This window comes from Montipora foliosa, chromosome 11 (assembly GCF_036669935.1).
Source record: "Montipora foliosa isolate CH-2021 chromosome 11, ASM3666993v2, whole genome shotgun sequence".
In the NCBI taxonomy this organism is placed as follows: Eukaryota; Metazoa; Cnidaria; class Anthozoa; order Scleractinia; family Acroporidae; genus Montipora; species Montipora foliosa.
The window spans coordinates 4,312,374-4,336,949 of record NC_090879.1 but is presented as its reverse complement, the minus strand read 5'-3'; the positions used below and the strand labels follow the sequence as shown (position 1 = coordinate 4,336,949).

Here is a 24,576-nt window from a genome sequence, read left to right as displayed (position 1 = left end):
ATAGAAATAACCTGTTTTACCTCCTTAAGTTAGCTTTGTACGAGCACGTGAGGACTGAAGGTCATTACTGGATAGGTCTGTTCAGACGTTCTGCAAATATACGAGTTACGTAACCGTTGTCTTTAGTGTTCATGTTCAGTTGTGTATATGAGTTTCGGTTCTGTGTGCAGTAAAAGTTGAGCATATGTATCAAGAAATAAGAGGAGTTGTTGACTTCTGTGATAGTTCAACAGTTCTATGACTTTATAGGGGTATTTATAAGATTCCTGAATATCGCCATTGTTACATGAACGTGAAGTTTCCGCCGTGCACAGACTTGCTTTTCTTCAACAAGCTTTTACTTTCTCCGAAACCTTTAATATTCAGTTCAAGTACCTATCCAGCTGGAATCCAGATTTCCGATTTACAAGCTCAAACTTCAGTATTTGTTGAATTTAAGTTTTGTAAATCTACCATTCAAAGGCAGTGAAAACTACTACCTCACGATTTGTCTACAAGCTCCGTTTGAAAAACTTACTACATACTCGAATTGATTCGTTTCAGTAGAATTTGAAGTGACCTAACCAATTTACCTCTTAATTAAACGAGTTCGTGGAGGTTTTGCACACTCATTTTGATAAATTATTTGCATTTTCTTTGGATAACTTATGGCTGTAATTCCGAACGATGCCATTAACCTATGAGGTCCACTCAGGGGAAGGAGGAGGGGGGAGGGGGGGCTTGTTTCCTTGTTCCCTTAAAAGAATAGCTTGTGTTCCCTTGTTCCCGAAATAACTCCAAAACTTCTCAGCTTTTTGATCCCTAAAATGGTTTATGTTCCCTAAGATATTGTCTTTGTTTGCCTGTTCTTCCCTCCTTCAAGTAGCCATGTTCCCTTGTACCCCAAAACCCCTGGGAGCTCCTTACCTGTCAATGTGAAAGAAAGTCAAGTTTCAAGTTTCTCTATTTGCACTGTAACGCTAATTTGCAGTATTAATACAAAGAACAGGGATTCCAAAAATATGTGGAGGTGTGTACACGAGAACCCATAGGGTTAAAAAGAGTTTATGCATGCACCGCAAAAGGTACCATGCATTTCAGTCAGCGAACGTAGATGGAGACAGGAGTTGTTTTCATTTGTTTCGATATACGGTAGCTACTGCTGAGAAGCGACTACCGGTATTCGTTTTCTGAAATAGCAACTTTCTTTGATATCCCAATAATTTGCTCTTGTGAAAATAAGCCATGTTTGAGACAGGAAAATGAATGTGAAAGGTCAACGAGGAAAAGCAAAACCCTGGAAATAAAACTCTTTCCCTGGAAACGCGATTCGTGTCATTGGCGGGAGTGAATTACTCCGGCGCCACTGAGATTATTGACGAAAATCAAGTTTCAGAAATAATTTGACTTCTCGAGTAAGTTAATGATGATAAGTGTTGTCATCATTCAGAGGCATTTTGTGAAAAGATCAAAGACAGACAACTAAAAATGTCAGACACTTCCCGAAAAACCAATCAATTTGAAATTTCCCGTAACTAATAGATTTTTTTTAATTTTATTTTAGTGAACTATATGTGTTACAGGTAGCTTGATAACTCGCACTAACAGTGTTGAAATATGAGCTCTGATCCTCTGACCTAAGAATGTTGCAGGACCAAATTACTTTCAGTGCCGTTGAGTATTTTGCGCTGTTAATTCGTATCCCTTTTTGTCTTCGATTACCAATGAATACGTATTTTTAAAAAAAAAGTTTAAAGAGTTTAGACATTAAGAAAGGTATTACAGTTGATTTCTGAGAAAAAGCGCCATTCGAAGTGGAGGAACGAAAGAAACTGTCCCCCAAAATTAGTGGCGTTTTGATCTCCAGCCAACGAGCGCGTGAAGCGATGACATCATGTACGCCCATTGAGGATTTAGTTTTTCGACTGACAAGCCCCGATAAAGCTCACTTCATAACTGATTTTTCTCAGTTTTCACGTGGATAGAAATATAGATAGATAGTTTTCACGTGGATAGAAAGCCAAGCAACTTACGTCACCGACTCCGATTTCAATCACTGTATGAAAACCCGAGGAAGCATCCGGCCCTGATATTTGTTCGCCTGTGGAAGCACAGGCTCTTTACTGTTTCGGAATAGATAAGCTCGGAATATTCAGAAATCGTGTTCTTTTTGGAACTGTTCGGTCATGAACGGAATGCTATTCCACTAAGCCACTCAGTCTTCAATTGTATATATATTTGAAGTAAGGGTGATAGAGGAAGGTAACCTGAAAGCAGGCGGGACTGGGGCCCGTTTCTCGAAAGTCCCGAAAACTTTCGGGCCCGAAAAGTCATTTGAGAAACCGCCAACCGCTTGTTTTGGAAAGCCGATCTTTCAACATGTTTTCAAGGTAACAAAAATAAAAATAACTGTGAAGTTTGACGAATTAAATCATCTCCGTTCTTGAGATACAAAGGGAATTGTGACACCCGAAAATGGCCCGTAAACTTTCGGGACTTTCGAGAAACGGGTCCCTGGTCCCATCTCGCGGAGAGAAACTGCTCGTAGGATAGACAACAGGGAATCCTCTCACTTATCTGGACAACTTTAAGCAATGTCTATCTCTTACAGTCACATGAAAAATTCAGGTGGGTTCAACGGGAATCAAACCCACGACCTCTGCAATGACGGTGCAATGCTCTACCAACCCGAGCTATGAATTCGTGAGAGGACTTGATGAATGAAATAAATGCCTAAATTTGAAGTGCGGGTTATAGATGAAAGGTTATCGAGATAAGTGCAAGGATTATTTTTCCCTTCATCTGAAACAGGAATGCTTGCTTTGAAGGAATGCGACCTTTGAATGGAATTGTCGCCTACCAAAAATTCCCATTCCGAAATTCTTTGACTAGAGCAGATTAAATGACAAGCGTTATTCTTTCCTTGGAATTCTGAGCACAAAAGAGCGAATGTAAATGGCATGCTTAAGTCCGACTTTTTAAGTGAATAAGGCATCAACTTGTTTTCAAGATCATGAGAGAAAAGAATTATAGACTTTCTCTCAAGGTATCAAGATCTTAGATTATCGTAATATGACAGAGACTACAGTTGTAAGGAACGAATTTGTAGACTGACAAGCCATAGGTTTTCTCCTGTAATCCCATGCATCCGAGTCATTACACATTCTTGTTTCAAGAGAAAGAAGGTTTTGGTGCGTTTCTTATAGTGCAGAACGGTCCAATGATAACTACAAAAACTCTTCCTCGTCTATACTGAGTTCCAGTCGTAAATAAAACAGTTCAGAGTTTCCGCGTGAAATTTGTTTGAGTATTGGGGTCACACGACGGGCAGAAACGAGGGCATGGCAGAAGAAAAGATGTGGTGGAAAGATGAAACAACTATACGTTATGTGCTGATAAAAGGTTTGCGTGACAAGGAACTAAACACAGCGTTAGATTGATTCCCGAAAGACGGAAGAATCCCCGTTTGCTTTTGAAAGGAGCTTTATCAATAGAGGTGCGTGGTGTCTCCAGTCAAGTAAACTGATCCTATTTGTTTCTATGAATACATCTGGGTTTCGCGCAATTCAATACCCATGAAAGGGTTTTCTAATTCACTCATCAAATGCTTTAAAATCCCATTCAAGCAAACAACCAGTTGTTCAAAGGAATTTGATGTGGAGAAGCTTAATTGAAGCTTGCGCAAATACTTACTTCGTTCTTCGTTGTGATGACGTAGGGCAATAAAACGCAATACCTAAATAATAATAATAATAATAATAATAATAATAATAATAATAATAATAATAATAATATACATTTAATATAAGCTTGATCGAAGCTAAGCCAAGAGCAAGCACTATTCACCCACGCATTCAAACCAACTTAACTACTAACACAAACAAAATTATTGAATCGAGTTTAGTTTTCATAAGCTCATTTAATCCTCATAGCTGTGTTGCACTTGTGAGAAACGCTATCATTGGTCCCCTGAGGTATTCGCCAGAAATGTGGCCTGAAATACAGTAACTCGACCAGTCTAAGCGTCTCAAAGAGAGTTCAAAGTTCGGTTGCGAACCCCCAACGAGATGTGGCCCGTGACACAATACAGTAAAATATTTCATGATTAGGAAGGGCCTTTTCTTTGAGAGGGTGTATCTTTGGTAACTTAAATACTTCTTTTTTTTTTTAGTGACATTGAAAACCCAGCTTGAAATAGTAAGCATGGAAAATATCTGGGATATGCCTTCCGCGGGCGTGTGTAAGGAAGGGCCGGCGGCGTTCCGGGTTGTTGGGCGATTTTTATTTCTAGGGGCAAAATGGCCCTGCTCCACTTTCCAAAGGAAATAACTCCGAACAAGACACTACAAACAGATGCTAATGATTCGAGTCCTATTTCACGTACGACTGCAAAAAAAGTGTCTTACACATGTCAGCTTCGAACCACAGCTTGTGCAACAACAGACATATCGTCGAAATGCCTTGTCTTGACATTTGTACAAAATATTTGATTTCAGTCGCAGTAAAATCGCTTTAACGTTTATCGCAAGCATCAGTGCGAAGGACATATTTCTTGTCTCGCTCGAACAAAGTCCAAGCGTTCTATTCCCGTTCCCGCCATGCCCGGCAAAGGCCCTTTGTACGTGTAATTAATTAGGTTATCTTTTCTTCATGCCAAAAAAAGCTAGTGGAGTTTTGACGAGTTTGTTTCTGTACGTCTAGGGCCAATTACAGCTTCCTAAAGAAATAGAAGTTGAAGATGAGCTAATGTGTATAGCTCATTGTGAAGAACAGAGTGCATCGCATATTTACGAGGCGGCCGGCCACGGGTTCTATTTGAGCTGTGTTCGCAAAGGCTCACTGTACTGCGATTATCACTTCAACGTGAGAGAAAATTTGAAAAAGGAGGAACACTCAAGGAGCACAAGGGTAACTTTGATTTTTGGTATGCATTAGAAATGTAAATAAAAGGGTCCGCAATGAAAAGTTACATAAGGGTTATTTCATCCTTGTTTCACTCAGCTGAGGCAAAAAAAAAATTATCTACTTAGTAACAAAACCTGGCTAACATGCAAACTAATTTATCTACTTACTTAGATGCAGACGAATACTTCTCCTCGTGTTCGCCAGGGACTTGCTTCACCGGTTGTGTCGCTGATACATCTCCAACAGACGCCATCTCTGCGAGTAAGGTAACACAAAACTATCAAGTGACACTCATGAAAAGCCAATTAGTCGGTGATAAGTAAATCCAGGTTTTACGGAAGGCGAACAAAAAATTGTTGAAAAGGCATTAGTGGATTAAAACTTGAACTTTGATACACGAAATAAAAGATATACTATGATTCCTGTCTAGGTCAATTTAATTTCCTAGGGGTGAAAAAAAAGGGATTTTTTAAGGCTTACTTTAAGGTCAGTTTTTAGCGTGCGGGCGGGCGTGAAAAACACACATTCGCTTTGTGTATCTTTACAACTACATAAACCTCTTTGTTCGACAATCCTGTGAAATCTCCTTAACGCAGACGGAGTTGTCTAACGTCCGACTTACGAACCGTGCATGCATAGAAACGAACCGTGCATGCATGGAAGCTAAACTTATTAGACTTATAAAATAAATATCTACAATGAAGCGAAGAAGGAAACCTTATGAGTAGCTTAAATATTCTTTCCGCAGGAAGGTAATCCAAAGAGTTTTCAATTTTCCATTTTAAGAGAACAGATGCCAGACATAATGTGCACACATGCATGACTCGCTTGGACATTCACGAAGTCAGTTCTGTTTTCGCGCGTTCTTTGATCTGGGTCCCGTTTCTCGAAAAACGCGAGTTTTGGATCCCAAAAGCTATTTGTAAAATTTCAACCCGCTTGTTTTAAAAAATCTGGCCTTTTATTATGCTTTAAAAGATGACTAAAAGCAAAATAATTGAGAAAATTGATAACATAAAAACTCTCCCTTCTTAAGATACAGAGGGAATTATGTCACCCTAAACGTTTCGACATTTCGAGAAACGGGCCCCAAGAAATTAAGAAGTGTGAAATGGGACAATGCCACGTGTTTTTTTGCATTGTTCTACGGGTCAACGTTCCTCATTATCTTTGCTCAGGATCAGACAACGCTGAACCACTTTCGATTTGTTTTTTACCACAAAGAAAGTTTTTATTTCAGAGCGTGACCCAGGCGTGACCAGAATCATGACACAAAGAAAGATCAAGTGTAGGCTATAACTTTCTCGCAATATGATTGGTTTATTTCCCAAAATGAGCGTTCCTGATTGGCTATTGCATTTCGTGGTAAATTGACGCGAGCATGACGCGAGCAGCATTGTCTAGACTCTTATCGACAACGGCAAATTAGCCAATCAGATTGCGAGATTACAAGCCATTGCAAAATATTAACCCTCAGTTGGAATCTTAGAGGTAGACATCAAATCAATTTTTACAATACAAGCCGTTCATGGTAAATTTTTTTGCTAATCCTTTCGGAACGAAATGTGAAAAACGTGAAAAACTTTTCTAGAGTGTTTCAATTGGTTTTCATCCTTGTCATCGGAAGACAGTCACGCAGGTACCGTAAAAGCGAACCCAATCGTTGATACGAAGGTCACTACAAAAGAAGAAATCTCATTATTTTTTGACTCTGATGATGTGAATACATCTGTCAGAATCCTACAAAGACACATTTATCCTGTGACACAAAGAATGATCTAAAATGACTGTCTCCAAGGTAAAAGGGAATCAGTTTAGTTTTTTTCACGGCGATTTTCTTAAACACTTGAGCTGAACTGTCGCCTTTGTTAATGCAAGTCACCTTGCGGCCTTCTCAAGTTGCTTAGCGTGACCAAAGAAACAACATTATGCTTAGAAGATCATTAGCCATCAACGTATTTCCGGGTTTCTTCAATAGGAGGATGTCAAGTATAATTAAAAATATCCCTCGACTGGAGACAGACGTTTTCCGAGATTGACGACTTTTTGGCAAGGCTGGTTCGCAGTTTGTGTTGGCTCTGATACGAATCTTGGACACATACCTCAGGGAAACAATGGCGACAGTGTTTTCTCTCTCACTACAGGTACGGCGGCACGTGTCCCCAATTAAAATGAAGAGAAGGAAAATGAAAACTTGAAGCGTGTAGCGGGAGAGAAAAATCCCTCTGAGCTCTGTCACAAACAAACGCAGTCAGTTTGTAAACAGTTCACAGTAACTTTAACGATTAGGCAGTGTGGACATGACTGAAAATATCGCGTTCATATCTAAACTTTCGTTTGTCTTGACATATCACTATCTGTAACAAAACAATAACAAAGTAAAATTGACCTTAATTGCAAACACATTTAAAAAACATTTTGTCCCAAGCAACGATTGCCAGAGTTTGATAAGGCACATCAGAAACAGTTTGCGTTGATTCAAAACATGCTCTGCAGTGGATTAATAAACACCTGAGCCTCCCCTTTATAAAAAAAACAGAGAATGAAGAACAGGTCTTCCGAAGAACATAAAGAACAGTATTTAATCTTAGTCCAAATAAAAATGTTTATTTCATGTGAAATCTTGCTTGGCAAGACTGATTAAATATTTACGTCAGCTTGTGTGTAACCAAAGTGCGTTGTTAACTGGGTGAATCTGTGGAGGGATCCAGTTACTTGATAACGAAACCGTTCCACGACCCCGAAGAACGTTCCTTCTAAATTGCTGCCACATTTTTTATAATACTTGACCCCAAAACGTCAAAACAGTACAAAAGACAAGAGGTGTACTCCCCAGCACTTGGCAACCAACCAGAGCAGACAAAAGACTTATTAACTTCAGATTCTGCGGAATCTGAATTGAGTATTTAGCATTCTATGAACGCTATACGGGGTATCAGCTTATCATTAGAGAGCACAGCAACAAAACATAAACAAGAAGGGCAAATATCTACTGTTTCTTACGGTGGTATACCTTCTTTCCAATCGTCAACTTTTTATACACAAAATCTATCCGTGGTTTCCGCTTTCCTTTGCGTGTTACCTTGTCGGTAACTCTAGGGTGTAATTATTTTTCATTTCGTGCTTGTTCACCTAGATGTTAAATTCATAAAATTTTGAGTATGCCGTTTCGCTCGCTTGCATGACAGAAACAGGAGTTTAAAAGAGGCTGTTATCTGCCTTAGTTTTAAGATCTATGATGCGAAAACAAAACTTGAAATTAAAGCTTTAAACAGCTTTAAGTACCGCTAAAATTGGACGTAGAGCCACTCTCTGTTAAGCCTCTCTGCTCTCAGAAAGTTCCACATTATTGGTTCGATATCCATTTACAGAGCATATCGTCGACAACCGAAACAATGACTCGCGCTCTCAAAAGTTACGAAAACAATAACGAGCTCCTGAGCTCGACTAACAGTTGTGAACCCCAGTTGTTGTTGTTTTTGTTTTGCTGTTACGGCAGACGCTCTAGTTTTACCCTTTTACGTCTACATATGCGTCAAAGTCCTTCCTTTGCTACGTAACATTTTGCAGAATACAGGTCTAGGTACTTTTTAAGTTAACTTTGAGAGTAAAACTGATTCAAAAGAAAGCGTCGACCCAGTACTGAAACACTGTATAGTTTTCCTTTTGATATTTCGTGAAAAAAGAAATTTGTAATAATCTTTTTTCCGAAATGGAATTTGTACTGAAGATGTTGTCTGATACCACTCGCTATCAACGTCGAGGTCAAAGAGAGATCAAGGCTCCATTAAATAGCCGGAAATTCACTTAAACCTAAACACAGACATACTTAGTTGTTTTATTCCCCACTGATCCCCGCCCAATAACAACGCAACGCATTACACAGTTTAAGAAACCCACGAAAAAGGATGTGTCTTTGTATGTGCCATGTAATTTCCGGAGAATCGCTGTAAATGCTAGTAGTCGGCAAACGTATACTAGCTAACCAAAACAAAAGCAACACAATCAGATGTTCGTAAAAGCAGTTTCTTAGAAAAGAAAATAAACACTAACAAAGCGAAGTATCAGTGCAGTATTAAAGAACCTAATCGAAATTAAGACTCGAATTGTCCATTAAGTTGTTTGTATTCGCGTGATTGCTTTAGCCCCATCGAACCCCGATAACCAAAGAAGACAATGTCACTTTTTGTTTTGTGATTGAAGGCAAGGTTGCAAATAGTTGAATTGCGACTTGGAAAGCCTCGAATTATCAAGTCTGAAAACTCACCAAGAAATCGCCTGAATTTATTAATGTATTATGTATAGTTATCAATATATGTCAAATAATTTTCTTGTTAGATGTGTAAGTGCAGTCTTGCTTTGGATATTAATTTAAGTAGCTCCTTCCATTCTCCATTTTTTTTGTTAATCAGCAGAGGACACCTATCTATTAGCTTAGACAACGTTTGCCCTTATAACATTTGAAAGATGTACTGTGTGTTGATTTCTTCTTGTATTTGGCGACGTCAGTTCGGCACACAGGATCACCCACTAGATAAAACAATTATTAATACGAAGATTCCCTTGTTGGGAAATATTAAAAATTTTCGCTTGTTTACAAGGAATAAGGCGTTGATACAGCTAAACCCATTTCACCGAGCGTGAACATAGAGGAGCCTCCATTTTCAATTGAAGGACCACCTGGGAGGAATTTTTTTTTTTTTTGTATTCAGTATTTCTGTTTGAAACTCTATACTGTCAAAATTGTTTGCGGTGTACGTAGAAGGAACGTTAAAGAGCAATTTCTAGAGTCCTAGCAATTAATAAGGCTTTCATCGGTTTTCGTTCGTTTTGCAGAATATGCAGTTTAGGAATTTCTTTCTTATAGTATTGTCGAGGGCAATGTCAAAACTGCAAAGCGAAGATTAGTTGAATTCAAATAAAACAGAAATGCTACCTGTTATCTTCACGACCAATGAATCAATTCAAAGGTTTTCTTCGGTGAAATAATATTAAGCACAATGCAAAATTTTCCAAAATTTCAGTAGACTTGGGGCTTGTGTGGCAGGCAACGATCAACCTTGCCAAGGCTTTGTAACTAACGTGCCATCAAACTTATCGAGCTGATTCGCGTCAGTTTGAATTATGCCTGGAATTCATAGCTTGTTTATGCTCACGATATTCGGAAATCGCAGGCATTCATTTGGCATGGCGTGGATCAGATATATCTCTACTGACAAAAATATTTGAGACCATAATGGTGTAAAATCTAAAACTTGCCTTAGTTGCTTCGTCGGGTAGCAATTCATCCCAAAAATAATAAACAATGAAAATTGTTTTTAAAAATAATTTCTTACCACTCCAGCGTAAGGTTTATATCACTTGCAAATACAACAGTATTAAAACACTAATCGAACTCGTTTTCAGTGGGAGACGACACTGGACCACCATTAGCATAACCTTGGAATTATCAGGACGCGATTGGATAAAATGAAAACTCACAATGTGAGAAAATTCCGGCCCCATGTGCTGTATTTAAATCCCTTCGGAGACAATTTCCGGTTACAACGTTTAATTTAGCAGAAATGAAATAAGAGAGACCATCTTGGTTGGGGATTTGCTTCGTCCACGGAAAGATACTTAGCGAAAAATAAGTTTAAGGAGTTAGGAAAACAATTATATCGTTGAAAACTCTACATGAAATGATGAGCATTTCTTTACCTGGTGCAAACGAAGATAAGCCACTCAAAGCCGATGTCGATAAAAACATGAAAATTTCGCGTGTTTTTGCAATGAAACGTTGATGCAGCTCAACTCATTTTCAACCAAGCCTGAACATAAAACAGCAACAGACTACACCTCCATTTTCACCAAGTCTCAGTTATCTTCTCAAGCAAGTACGGTCCGGTTGCAACGAGACACCCAAGCAAAAACAATTATGCGTGCTTTGAAAGGTTCCAAAGGAGTTCACATTACAAAGCGGTGACGTATCGTAATCTAACACCGTGAGCGCTTTTAAACAGTTGAGTGATGGCTCCTTTCGGCGGTTTAGTTTTATGCCGGGCACGCCAAAGATAGTTTCAGCCAACGCATCCGAGGGAAACTTTGAGGTTTATTATCCAAAGTTTAGCGTCGAATAAACAATAGACAAGACGGTTGGTCACGGTTGATTAAAACGTTGATAAGTCGAGTTCTTTTGGACTCGACAAGACAAGCGCATGACACCCCGCTGGACTTTCAACTTCTAGACTAGACTACAAAGTTTTTGCTTTGGTGTAACACAGTATGTTTCTACGACGAAGAATGCTTCGTTTGGACTCTTAAAAAACTGAAGACAGCTATTTTGAAACGCAAAAATTGTTGAGAAAGGTAACAATGGGTGCACCCATCCTCCCGATTTTCTGTCTCTACGCACGTGCTTGACTCTTCACTTTCTTGGAGCGGGGGCTTCGCAGGTCTGTCCGCAGTTCTCATTGACGTCAGTGATCATTCTCGCGACGGCACCTGCTGACTACGTTCTTCACACAACTAATCTTCCTTTGATTCTTTTCCAGTTTCTCTTGTTTCACGTGGTGAAGAATGGAAACATGCCCCTGCGCATGCCCCCCAGTTCCCTTCGTAAATTTCATATTCCAAAATGGCCGTCCGTTCAATTCATGTTTGCCCTGGAGAAAAGCCTTGGGAACGAGTTGGTTCATTTAAAGCAGACATCAAATAGGCCTTTTTTATGATGACGGTATATTCTCAAAAATTCACCAGCATGCCTCGTTTGTTCAAAATAAAATACTGTTATCACGTGAGTTTTCTTTGCAAGTTTGCCCCTTTGGGATTCACAAATTTGATTCTAATTTGAGGCTTGTTGGTGAAAACAGCTAGTTAGGGGCTGTTTACATGGAGAAAGGGTGACCCTCTTAGGAGGGGTACTTCACGCTTTCAATGTCCATGACCACTTGTTAGGATTTTTGATTTTTCCACATCTTTCCGAGTCGAGCGGCTTTCCGTCGTGCTCTCGTCGACAATTGGTTCATCATCATCATCTAGGTATTTTCGCGAAATGCGACACTGTTGTCCTCCGACTGTTCCGAACTCTGTTCGATTTTGCCCCCACAGAACGGCGAAAATATTTCCCGGGCTTACACGCGCACTAAATTACAGACTTTCGCGGCAATCTGACAGTAATCCGATCCCACAAAAGTTGACCCTTCTAGAACGGTGACCCTACCTCAAGTATTTATATGGCCAAAAGGTGGCCCTCCTAGGAGGGTTACCCTACCAAGGAGATAGGGTGACCCTACCCCTAGGGTGACCCAACCTCTCATGTAAACCAAACCGGAAAATACAACAGGCAAGCGTTACCCTTCTAGAAGGGTCACCCTATCTCCATGTAAACAGGCCCTAAGACGTATTCACGCAAATGGGCTATTTATGTTTGATTCAAAAGCTTGAAATAAAACCAAAATTCATGCAACGAGTTCAAAAGCTAAAAGGAGCAAGGCTGATATGACGGTGAAAAAATATGATTATATCATAAGCCTTCTTCAGGATACGGTGCTTCTATTTTGTTTCACTGCTCCTTGCTTACAAAGATATACCATGGGTTCCTGGTTATATCATTGCAACGTTGACCTTTTGTTGAAGTCAATATCCTACGATTCTAAGACCGTACAGAGCTTCCATGTTGACCAGTGTACCAGAAAAAGTCCAAGAATGACAAGGTATCAGCAATATTTTATTTCATCTTCCATTCAATGTTTTTTGCCAATAAAAATCAATAACTTTATTAAAGAATATTTTGTTGTTAATCAGTTGTTCTTCCTTAGTGATCAGTGTATCAAAATACAATGTCCACGAGTAAGAAAGCGATCATGTACCACGACTATTTTCGTCAACGCGCTTTCCAGTTGTTTTTGCAACTGAAATATTCCTCATTGTTGGAAGGGATAGGGGAGTTCAGGAGGCATTCTTCAACTACAGCCAAGTTTGAAAATTGAGTTTAAAGTGCTACTATGATTAAAAAAATCACTTCCTTTTTTTCTTCAGATTTTGAAAGTGTGATCGCTTAACATTTGACCGACAAGATTTTGAGCTTTGATTTTTATCCAAAGGCTGTTTACTTTGAGTGTAAGTTTTGGATTTACTCACGTTCAAAACTGACCGATTGGACCTCAGAGGGTTGGATCTAGGGAAAAGTCTCCTCCATAGAGTCTCCCAACATGTTCTCTACCTTGAATTGACGATTATCGTTAATTGTTAATTTGCTTTTAATTTACTATTATCGTTAATTTAGGACAATGTGTCCCAGGACTTGTGGTAGCAAATAAAAAGAAAAAAGTAAAAGGAGCCCCTGGACAGGATTTGAACCCGGAGCATCCACTTCGAAGGAACTGTTTTTATCCACTTAACCACTAAAGATCAACTGACTAAAATTGTGCCGATTATTTACTAAAACTAATTAATTAATATATATATATATATATATATATATATATATATATATATATATATATATATATATATATATATATATATAAAATCATTGCTGAATAATGGTTAAGTCTAAGGCTTGATTTTAAAATGTACAAGTACAAGGAAAGGTTACGTTTATACAAACGTTGGCCGTGTAGCACTTATATTTTAAACAGAGTTAACTGAATAGAGGGTAATGTGAAGTGCTAGATTTTTATCCCATATGAACCATGTGAGCGTTAGCCAGGGTCCACCCTGGTCAGAGTTTTTCTCTGTCCTTGTGTGGACCCAGTTCTATCAGTAGGGCTAACGCTCACATGGTTCATATGGGATAGAATTCTAGCACTTCACATTACCCTCTATTCAGTTAACTTTGATTTTAAAATGGTTAGCTTTCTCTTGAAGTTTGGTAACCGACATTTTTCACTGTGTAAGCTTGCTTCTTAGCGGCTGTTAATACACGTTTACAGCGGCACTTTTGCAAGAAAAAATTATTGACATTAATAAAAAATGACATCCTCGCAGTTAGTGATGTGGTAGTCTAGTGGTTAAGTGAAGGGGTTATTAATTACACGTTCCCAGGTTCGAGTCCTGCGAGTCCAGACATTAGAGTTCCACTTTTAAAAGAAATATGGTCATTTCCCATAATCCATATCAAGCTTTCAGTGTTCTGAGATAGAGAACATGTTGAGTCTCCCAGAGATCTTCCAGAGCCTTCGGTCCATCCGAGGCTCTGGTGACGAGATAGAATACTTGCGTGAGAAATTAGTACGCATAGGATTGAGAATGGTCGTACTCGTGCTAGACAAATCTTATTTTTCAATAAGATTTTAAAAGAAAAATAAGATTAAGATAAAGATGTTGAAAGATTTTTAAGATTTTAAAAGAACTCGTCTAAAAATAGCTTGATCTGTGAAAATGCCGTCACACAGACCGATTATTGGAGTTGTTGGCTCCTGTCCAAAGTGATGAAATAATTTTACATTTTGACGTTCACTCGTAGAATCCAGGCCTCAAATTTTTGAAACGGTTGTTATTTAAGTTTCACATAGAAAACCCTTCGATGATAGACTTGGTATTCGTTCTGCGAGGATCTCAAAATGTGATATTTGAGGACCTTAACGAAAGAGATAATATACATTTTAGATTTTCGAGTTCACACAGAGAATCGAGGTGCCATATTTTTGCATCTGCTGTTAGTTCGGTATCACAGAGAAAACCGTTTGCATTGTCATAGAGAGGCTGCAGAGATTGTACGACGCCTTTCCACCTCTACCCCCCCCCCCCCCCCCCGGGAGTAGAGCCAGGGGGTAGAGGAGTTGGGTGAGACAAACGATGCGCGGCTGAAAATGCCGCATCCTTCAATGAGTGGTATCTCAGATCTCGTCGAGGTGTGCTCCTGGAATCTCATTTGCCACAAACGGGGCTCAATCGCCTTTCTTCTCCTTCACAACAACTCTAATACTCAAAAACGTCACAAGTTAACAACTGACCATTGCATCCGCAGTGGAAGGTTCACGTTCAGTTGCAAAAGACTTGCGGACGCCATCTTGGTTATATTTTATCTTTCTACAGTTCCTTTACGTAGAGTGACAATATCCCGCTCAAAATAAAACTTGTTAATCCCGGTGGTGGCTGAATATACTAAAGCTGAAAGAGAAGATAGAGTTTTATATACACCAAAGTCTCCAGTGTTCGGTCCTTGCCGTTCCCTTTTTGATCGGAATTTTCCGGACCCTTAATAGTAGAGGTACACACGTGCACTCAGTGGACTTTGTTGGCATAATGGTAGACAGGAGATACATAACGGCAAAACATTAGAGTTGGAGACGGCCTAAAGCCCGTTAGACCCTCCTCCCCTTGTATGTCGGCAAGTACAAATCACAGGTTACCTGTCGCAGGTCGTTTACCACTAATACGAGGCTGAACAACCCAAAGCTATAGACCGCATGCAAAAATGGCGGACAAAAATGTACTCTCTTCTTTATGTGCTAATTAGACTCACTAGCCTCGTTTGCATGGATGGACAAAATGCAAAAGAAATGTTGCTCGAGAGCGAGGCTAGTGAGTAAAATTAGCACATAAACTAAAGAATACATTTCTTACCATTTTTGGCCGCCATTTATGCATTCGGTCTATTACTAAGTTGACGAGGTTTATGCTTAAGGTTAGCCTTGTAAAAGCTTCAGGGTTGTTTCAGTTGACAACCAACAGAATTGAATCAAGAACAAACGTCTCCTGTACGAGGAGGCCTTTCATCTTACTTTAAACTTTAATAACGTATACTCTTTACTATTTTTAAAATACTCTCATAGCTATCTATTTGAAACCAAACTGAACTTACATTCTTGATATGCCCGACTCTTCTTTTCTCGAAACTCTCCTCGGTGAGGTTGTATGTTTTGAATATGGACTTGGCTGATCCTCGTCGCCGTAACTAAACAAAATAAAACCGTCGTCACAATGTGAAATAGCCCGGACTGCCACTTTTTGCTGCCCTTAAATAGTTCTGTGTGTACATAGTGCGTACCGTCGCCTCACTTCAGTCTTGGGAGCACATTGAAATAAACACCAAAACCGGACACCGACTTCCAAGAAACCTGACATTCATCGGTCAACTAGCAGTATTACTGGAACTAATCACACGTCAGTTTAGTGCATGCGACTATACACCACCAATAAGGAATTCTACTGACAGAAACAGCCACCTACTGTCAATTCTTTGTTTGGTTTCTCGGCGTTGTTCCACGGTTAGTGGATAGTAAAGCATCACAGCAAAATCGGTCGAGCTCAGGAACAGGCAAGTCGAGCATGAGAACGAACATCCAGAGCTACTCGAGAACTCGAATGGCATCGACCGATACCCGCGTGACCCGCGGCACAGTTTTCAGCCAATGAGAGGTAACAATGAAAAAAAAGTGACTTCATTGCACGCTGTAAGAGCGATCTGTGTTCATAATTCTAAAAGAAGAGGGGTTAAAACATATCTAAAAAACGTTAAAAAACTACGTTTACAGCCGCCTTCTGCGACCTTTACATATGTTGGAGAGGGTAAAAGAAGTCCGTAACTTGCTGAGTACATTTTTCTGAAGAAGGTCGCAGAAGGTAGCTGAAAATTTAGTTTTTTAAGGTTTTTTTAGATCTGTTTTAAGCCTTCTTCTTTTAGAAGTTATTGCACGCGTTTTCCCGCCTTTTTTTGTCGGCTTCTTACAATTTCTTTGCCGGTTTTCCTTGGCTCGCCTGATTCCCTGCAATTGCGTTGATTTGCCAAGGGAATAACTTCGATTACGGTTTTAAGGAAAACAATATCGATTGAAGACCGCTCTATCAAAGAAGGAAACGGGTGGGGGATTATCGTTATGACTATCTATGGAAGTAGCGTTTTCAACAATTTTATCAGTGAACAAGACATGATAATGCACCTGGGCTTGTAGATTCGAAGCTCGTCTTTCAATGCGAACACCTGTTCCTTCAAATTGTTCCTTTCGATTAGAACCTCTAGCATTTCGGCCTTGGTGTAGCGCGGTCGATTCGGATCCTTCTTGTTGTTCTTCTTGTCCATCTCTGTCTGGAGTTGATTCCCTTCGACTTTCTCTTTCCGTTCTATTGACTGTTTTGTGTCAAACGCTGCTTTTGGCGCTTCACCAATTAACTCCCAATCGCCATGCTCATCTTTTTCGTCGGGACCGTTGTGATTCAAGTCATCTTCAGTTTGTTCTTTGTCTTGATCGCTAACAGCGCTTTCGTTGCTGGTCAAACCGCCGCCGTTTTGTTCGACATCAAGTTCGTTTTTGAGTCGCGGAGGTTTGGGCGGGGGCACTCCTTTACTTACATCCACAGCCTTCTCGGACAGTTCATCCATCTTATCTTGTATTTTCTCATCTTCGACCTCCACAACTTCTTCATGGTCGCTGTTTATGAGATCTGCATCATCAATGTTCTCCTCATGATTCTCCTGTACTTGTAACACGCTCGGATGTTTGGTACGATTAACAGAGCGAAGTTCAGTCTGTAGCTCGGCTTTCTCTTTGGCTAAAGTGCTCACGCGTGCCTGACTGGCACTCAAAGTTTTCCGTAAACTTTCGTTGATGGTAGTAAGTCTCTGAATTTGTTCTTCCATCTGAAAGGAACCGGTTGGACAACGGTTACAAAAATTTTCTGAACCAGAACGTCTTACCTAAACCGGGCCTATGTTATTATTACTAGGCACATATTTCTTGCCATTAATTGTATGAGCGCAACTTGCAAACATTTTCTATTGTAACATACTCAAAAAGCTATAGATTTTTTTCAAATCAAAATTGTTGCCGCCGCAGCTTATTTCCCTTTCGTAAACGGTCGTTGCCATTTGAAATGGTCGATGCCATTTTTTAGCTCTGAATTACACTCATTAGGTCTAAGAACTCAAAAGGTTGCGGTTACTGGGAGTTGTGTCTCGCTGGTCATATGAGTTAGGGTTCGGGTTCGGGTTCTGTTTAGGGTGAGGGCTAAGAACCCGAGTTTGAGTCTTGACATTTTCGGACTCTTTTTTTCCTCCAGTTTTTCTTTTATAAATGTTTTTTTTTTCCTTTTTTGTCTTAATTTTTGTTAATATTTTTTCTTAGTTTGTTTCTTTTAATTTTCTTTGAAGTGAAGTGTGTAGTCGACCGTTATAAATGGCATCGACCGTTTCAAATGGCAACGACCGTTTACGAAAGGGAAATTTGCGCCGCCGCAATCATTTCGATGAGTGGAAGCGGCACTTTATGCAACGCATCAAGGAACTTTTTAAATCGCAATCTAACATCTGTACCTTTTCGAAGAAGGAACACAAACCGGGAATTGGGAGCAGGGCTGGTGCAGTGTTGAGAGCACTCACCTCCCACCAATATGGCCCGGGTGCGATTCCCCGGATTCGGCGTCATATATGGGTTGGCTGAGTTTGTTGGTTCTTTGCTCTGCACCGAGAGGTTTTTCCCCGGGTACTCCGGTTTTCCCCTCTCCTCAAAAACCAACATTTGATTTGATTTGTTCTGATTTCAGTCGATTTGTAGTCTCCCCAATTAGTAGAACACTCGTGCTCGGGTAAATAACCTCGAGACTTAAATAAAGTGAGTAATAAGTGATTAAGACGGCCTGATTGCTCATTTGGTAGATCTTGGTGCAGCGCGATCGAACGGTCATTGCCTGATTTCAAGCCGAAGGGGACTCGCGATCGGTACGAGTCTGTAAATTATGGGATTAGCAAGTATTGATTCACAAAGTCAGAAAGAACACACCTAGATTTACAAAATCCCCAAATTTGATGTTAATCGGGCCAGTTTTGACTGAGATGCAGCCATTTAAATACGTCAAAATTACAAAGAAATGTTCGGTAATCGGACGTAGCGTCCGGTTAGCCATACATTTCTTCGTAAATTTTGAGGTTTTTAGATGGCTGTATCTCGCTTGGATATATTAACACCAAACTTGGGGATTTTGTAAATTTCGGTGTGCTCTTTGTGACTATGTCAATCAATAGTTGCTAATCCCATAATCTGCAGACTCGTACCAGTCCACCTCGACTCGAAATCAGGCAATGGCTTCGCATTCCATTCAAACCTGAATTCATTTTTTCATCCTTCTTTGGAGCTTATTAAGGTGCTCTTGAAGTGCGATGACTTCAAATCCCTAAATACTGAATTCAAATCACGTCAAATCTGCAGCTCACATTGTTGACAATAAATATTCCCTAGCTCCAACACTTTGTTATCTCAACCTTGATTCCCTTTGAGGTCACACGATCAACAATGTCTGAACAATGTTGTGGGACTGGATAGCAGACCTGCAGACCGCTGTAAGAAACAGCTGTTCGTGTTTCCGAATTGATTATGAATATTTTGCTCAAACGTACGTGCCATCCTTTTGCGTTTTTCTGCGACTACCAAACAGAAGGGAAGATATTCCCCCCTTCGGCATCGTGACAACCAGTGATCTTCATTGGGTAAAAGACGCTTCATTTGAGCATATATCAACTTCCGTCTTAGAGCGACTTTCGTATGACCTTGAAAAAGTGTTTGCAATTTGTTTCACGGACCAAGGGTTTGGTAAGATTAAAACAAACCTTCTCCTTATTCCCACCAAGGAAACTCCTAATATGGGCAGTATACAGTTTGATTACCCAATCACATTACTGCATTTCAAATGACGTCAAAGCGAAACTTTCCAGAACGTTCCATGGAGAGATGACATTGTTTGCATCCGTGTTAGCTAAGCCAATGAAAGTTCGCCCTCATTTGTGTTCGCTCGATAAGCCAACTAAATGTTTTGCATTTTTGTTAACGTCCTGTTTTTACGTTTATTTTTCAAGGTCACATGAAAGTCACTCTAACTCCATTTCACAGTGCTTTCCTCCGCAGAGTCGCAAAGGGACTATTTGCAATGAGAGGATTTGCTGAAAAAGTGAGTGCAGGCACAAAATAAGTTGGTTGCGGCGAGGGGATCCCGATGGTTCTTTCGGCGTTCGCGCTTGTACATACTTCGCGCAGCGGAATCGCGAAGAGGCGAACCTCCGCGGAGGTGAGAGAAACGTGTCAATCAGTATCAATGTAACCACTCCGCCCAATCGCAACTGACAACGGTAGGATTGGTAGACGCATGCAGCCATTACAACGGGCCTCGTGATTGGTTGAAAGAGACGATAGACGCAAAAATATGCAACGGAAACAATGCATATGGATCCTAAACACAATGGAGCTGCATCTTACACTGGCCCAATCAAATTAGAGGTTTTAATATGAATTTTGTACCCATTCACAATCATTTCACAGATCCCCAACAGAGCTATGATAAGAGTCGTTCAAAGGGCAGAAAGAAATCTGCACAATTGAACAGCTTGACAAAATCATACAAGTCACCAAACATTCTTGTAAGAGCCACATACCGCTTCCAAGTCGTTTCTCAGGGTTTGAATCTCTGCGTTTTTGCTCCTTATTGAATCTCTCTGATTGTCAATTGCATCCTTCATCTTCTGCATCAACTCTGCGTCACCGGGAGCGCTGATGTAGGCCGTTGCTTTCAGTGAAACAAATATTTCAGTTCATTGTTAGACTGACTATTTACACTGATGAAAACTGACTGCAAATAGAGAGGAAGGGAAAGGAAAGATCCAGACGAAGTTCCCTGGGTGCAGCACGCCTTTCTATCACCGTTACCAGTCATCTCGACGATTGCAATCCACGTCGCCTATCGTGCCCGACGTAAACATCTCTGGCGCGTGGGGTAGCTCTTTCTTCTTCACCCCAGGCCCGGTTGGGTTCGGTGGGGGAAAAGATATTTATAACTATGAAATGCTAAATGAGTAGTACTTTTTTTTCGTATTTATACTTTCCTTTTTGCTCAGTGTCAGCAAAACTTAAATTCTTGAACGGGATTTTACTAAACTTGCGAAAAATTTTGAGTTTTGTGCATTCCCCGTACCTGGTTGACTGTTTGCGCAGCCTTCATATTCCAATCTCAGCTTTTGATTTTCTTCTTGTAGTTTTAGTAACATGGATTTAAGGTTGTCTGTCTCTCCAGCTGCAGATACCTGATAGAGTTCCTGTAAAGATATGTTAGATAGCACAACCACCAGAATTAGCATGGAACTACTAGAGTTTTTTTTTTTCAACATGGTAGCATAGCCATGGGAACACAAGGAACAATGACAGACAAATTTACTTTTTTCAAACTTTTTTTCGTGTGATCGATCTAACAAAATGCACTTTCTGTCACGAACATGGTTGTGGAGTATCAAGTAAGCTTGTGTCGTCATGTTATTGTTAGATTTTGGAAAAAGATCGGTTTTTTTTTTCAGTTGTTCGCAACGGTCGAGTTATCGAGATTTGAGATATTTAAACGAGAAACGATTGTGTACATCGCTCCGAATATCATCGTCAACAATTCGAGATTCATTGGTATTTCGCTTCATCGATTTATTGAAGTATTATTTGTTCGGTTACGGAAAGTAAGACCCTCAAAAACCTAAGACCCCGGGGTCGAGTCTTAGAGCACGTTCGATTGACCCTATTCCGGAATAAGAATACGTGGAGTGATGATTAAAACGGTATGTTTGGCGCGTTTCGAAGCAGTAAGGTTAATAAAAATATGTTTAAAATAGCATTTTAGCAGATGTTTGACAATCTTAATGTGAATCTCCGTAAAAACGAAGGATTTCTAACTTATATTCCATTTATTCCTGTTCCGGAATACGGTCAATCGAACGCACCCTTAGTTTTCCTGACACCCAACACGCAGTTAAATACGGTATTGTGTGCTAATCTTTAATAGTGCAACGTGCACGACTCTTTCTACATACATAGCAGCCGAATTATCCACTCCCTGAATAAAAAGCGAAATTTGCTGTAGTATTCTCATATTTTTAATAGAACGCATGGTCATTTTACGTTGAAGAATTTGAGACGAATGTCGAGACGTCTACACCAGAAATGGCTAATTAGGCCTACAACTCTGTGAGGCTCTCGTGTAGAAATATTTCAAGCGAACGTGAGTAATATCTCGTAGCTTCTACTTAGTCCCGTATTGATAGATTAATAGCTTCTTTTCCTTGTCCCAATTTGATCTTCAAGAAATGTCAACCTTGAAGCAGAACTTATTGCCGTCACGCGAGAATATTCAATTTACTCACTTTGAACAGAGACAAGCTTTAGAGTTACTTCGGGTTGTATGGTGAGATGTTTCATAGGAAAAGGGCATCTCATCCAATTTTCATTGCAGAAGCATTTTTTCTGAGCCTACAGTTAACTTCATCTTGTTTAACAGAATATTCGTACATTTGTACATTCGTTGATCTTTCCGACAAGGTTCTTGAACATCATGGTTGAGCTCATCCATTTACACCACTATTTTTATACTTTTGATATTGCGTTATCAATTATTTCCTCTTGACATTTAAGTTCTTAAGTTTGTCTTTTGCTGTAGATTGGCACAGGCGTAAGAATATAATTAACTCGAGCTATGCTTCGGTCGTTCGGAATTATATGCGATACATTCAAAAACGACACATTGAATTCACCTCGCAGCCTTGAAACCCCTTAAAGAAGACAACAAAAACAAAGCAATTCCTAATGAAGCCATTGTCAGTTTTTACAAATACTACTTCTTTAAAGAAGCCAATATGAAATAAATTAATTCATCGAATGTTCTTTTCTGTCTGTCTCGCGCGTTCACGCGATCTCTCATACCTCATCAAGTTGCCGTCTTTGGCTCGCTTCTCGTTGAATCTCCAAATAAAGTCTTTCGTTTTCGAGTTTCAGTTCGTCGATTTCCAATCTGGCCTTGTCTTTATGTCCAACAAGCAGCTCTAGTCGCTCAAGGACGCGAATAATTTTTGGCATCAAGTCAATGACTGCATCATGCCCGAATCGCTCAATTATCTTCTCGAAGTCTTGTCCGATCAAAGAAGCTTCTTCATAAACATCAGCGGTTGTTAGATCTGTAGCCATGGTTTAAAATTTGAACCCTTCGCTTGGGTTTACTTCGTCACAAATCCGGGAGTTTATTGAATGTCGCAGGAGCACAAGCAACACCGTCCGCTCGATTTCCTTCTTTGTAGCTCTGCTGCAAGGTTTTTCAAAATGACTTCAGATCAAAGCCGACCAGGTTTTAACACAAACGTCCGTGGTTATAAATCTACGATGCATAAAACGTATCCACGAAAGAGTGCATTTCTCACTTGTGTCCTCTGTTTGTGGCAGCGTGATGTTCACTTCCGTTCTGTTACCCTCACGTGATGCCGCTGAAATGTCACACCATCTAACGTTCGAAATCTCAGTTCAAGCTGAAAATCTGTTCGAGCAAAACCAATCAGTTTTATATTTCAGATTGAAAGTTTAAAAATGTTTTTCTACTAGTAAGTCATTACCTTCATCATATCTTTTTTTTTTCAACTCAAAATTATGGGTCGGTTGGACGACGGTAAATTGGTAAGGAGGGTAAACTTGACAGTTCCAAAACATATCATCCGCTTTCTGCACCTTGAAACTGTTTGTTTTAGATTGCCTCTAATTTTCTTTTTGTTTATTTCTTTTTTGACTCTGAGCGACCGACCAAACATTAGGAAACACATTTGACGATAAACGGGGAAAAAGGGGAACGACTTAATGCCCGTTTTTCACTACAGACGTATGAGGCTATGTCTCCACTATACCGGTTAGCTTATCGCGTCAGACACGAAAAATACTCCGATCTGGTATGAACAGAAACGACCCAGACATGGAACAAGTCATTCACACATGTCAAGGAATCGCACGGGAGCGTTGCCCGAAGATAGCCTGCGAACGGAGACGTATTTCCGGCGGTCGTTTCTCACCCAAAATTTTTCGGGGAAAGAGAAACGACCGCCGGAAATACGTCGTCGTTCGCAGGCTAGGCCGAAGAGGGTTTGGTGAATTGTTATTCACAAAACACTCGTACAGCAGTTCATTTTCGGGCGTTTCAGTTCAATGATGGCTTCGAAGGCAGAGTTTTCCTGGACAGGCGATGAACTGGATAATATTCTTTTTCGTTGTGCGCTTGTGTGCAAGTCTGTAAGTGAGAGTATATGAGGGTCACAGTTGGAATGGAACGAGAGCAAAGTACGAAAAGATAAAAGACCTTGTTGTACAACGGTGTGCATGATGTGCTTGAGATAGCAAAAACCTCGAAAGTACCCGGACGGAAGTGTTAAGTTCCGATCCTCACTCCCAGGATTTGAACCCGTGATCTCGCGATATCGGTGCGACGGTCGGTGCGACGCTCTAACCAACTCAGCTATGAAGCCACTGACCAGGTTGGGAGCTCACTTCATATTAGCAGTTCAGTATATGATTCATTTCATATATCATTTCATATATTCATTCCTCACGGGAAAATTAGAACCCACAAATGACCAGCTCCCAACGTCAGTGGCTTCGTAGCTCTACCGTGACTGTTGAGGGTAAGGGACCTTACTCTTTCGAATCGAAGCTTCTGGCCTCTCTTTGTCAGAGTTGTTTCTTTGATTAGATTTTGAATGACATAAGTGTGTATATTCGAAGTGAGGATTATGGACGAAAGAGAGAAGTGATCTTCGCTGTTTTTTTGGACAATTTAAGCAAATGACGGTTTCTTATAGACACCTGGAGAATTCAGGTAGCTCACGGGAACACATAAGGCCAACAAATTTAACTACTCCCAACTGAGTGGCTTCATGGCTCAGATACGTGTGAGAATCTGACTTCTCTCTTTTGATTAGATTTCCCATCTATTGCC

The 24,576-nt window shown here is 40.1% G+C and overlaps 2 protein-coding genes and 1 long non-coding RNA gene across 5 annotated transcripts in view; 1 reads left to right on the top strand and 2 right to left on the bottom strand.

The window, feature by feature from the left end:
* LOC137976264 (golgin subfamily A member 4-like) overlaps window positions 1–11,395 on the bottom strand; it is a 37,572-nt gene extending 26,177 nt beyond the window's left edge. Inside the window, exons 1-3 of one of the 3 annotated variants that reach the window (XM_068823555.1) lie at window positions 10,585–10,807; window positions 6,987–7,116; window positions 5,052–5,139 (exon numbers count right to left, since the gene is read on the bottom strand). In XM_068823555.1, coding sequence (XP_068679656.1) covers window positions 5,052–5,137 — 86 coding nt within the window. In that variant the 5' untranslated portion in view covers window positions 5,138–5,139; window positions 6,987–7,116; window positions 10,585–10,807. Of the gene's footprint in view, window positions 1–5,051; window positions 5,140–6,986; window positions 7,117–9,820; window positions 10,015–10,584 lie in introns of those variants that run through there. The other 2 variants (XM_068823554.1, XM_068823556.1) reach the window with 2 other exon arrangements.
* On the top strand, window positions 3,966–7,005 carry LOC137976266 (uncharacterized). Its single transcript, XR_011117736.1, has 4 exons — window positions 3,966–4,597; window positions 4,681–4,887; window positions 5,056–5,150; window positions 6,863–7,005. It is a non-coding gene; the product is annotated as an uncharacterized lncRNA (long non-coding RNA).
* Window positions 11,396–13,607: 2,212 nt separating the features above from the next.
* On the bottom strand, window positions 13,608–23,075 carry LOC137976287 (RILP-like protein 1). The gene is made up of 6 exons (XM_068823588.1): window positions 22,530–23,075; window positions 20,767–20,887; window positions 20,231–20,361; window positions 16,752–17,449; window positions 15,674–15,766; window positions 13,608–14,979 (listed from the first exon to the last, which is right to left on the bottom strand). Exons 1-6 carry the CDS (start codon window positions 22,788–22,790, stop codon window positions 14,949–14,951), a joined length of 1,335 nt encoding a protein of 444 aa, XP_068679689.1. The 5' UTR covers window positions 22,791–23,075; the 3' UTR covers window positions 13,608–14,948.
* Between the last annotated feature and the right edge of the window lie 1,501 nt (window positions 23,076–24,576).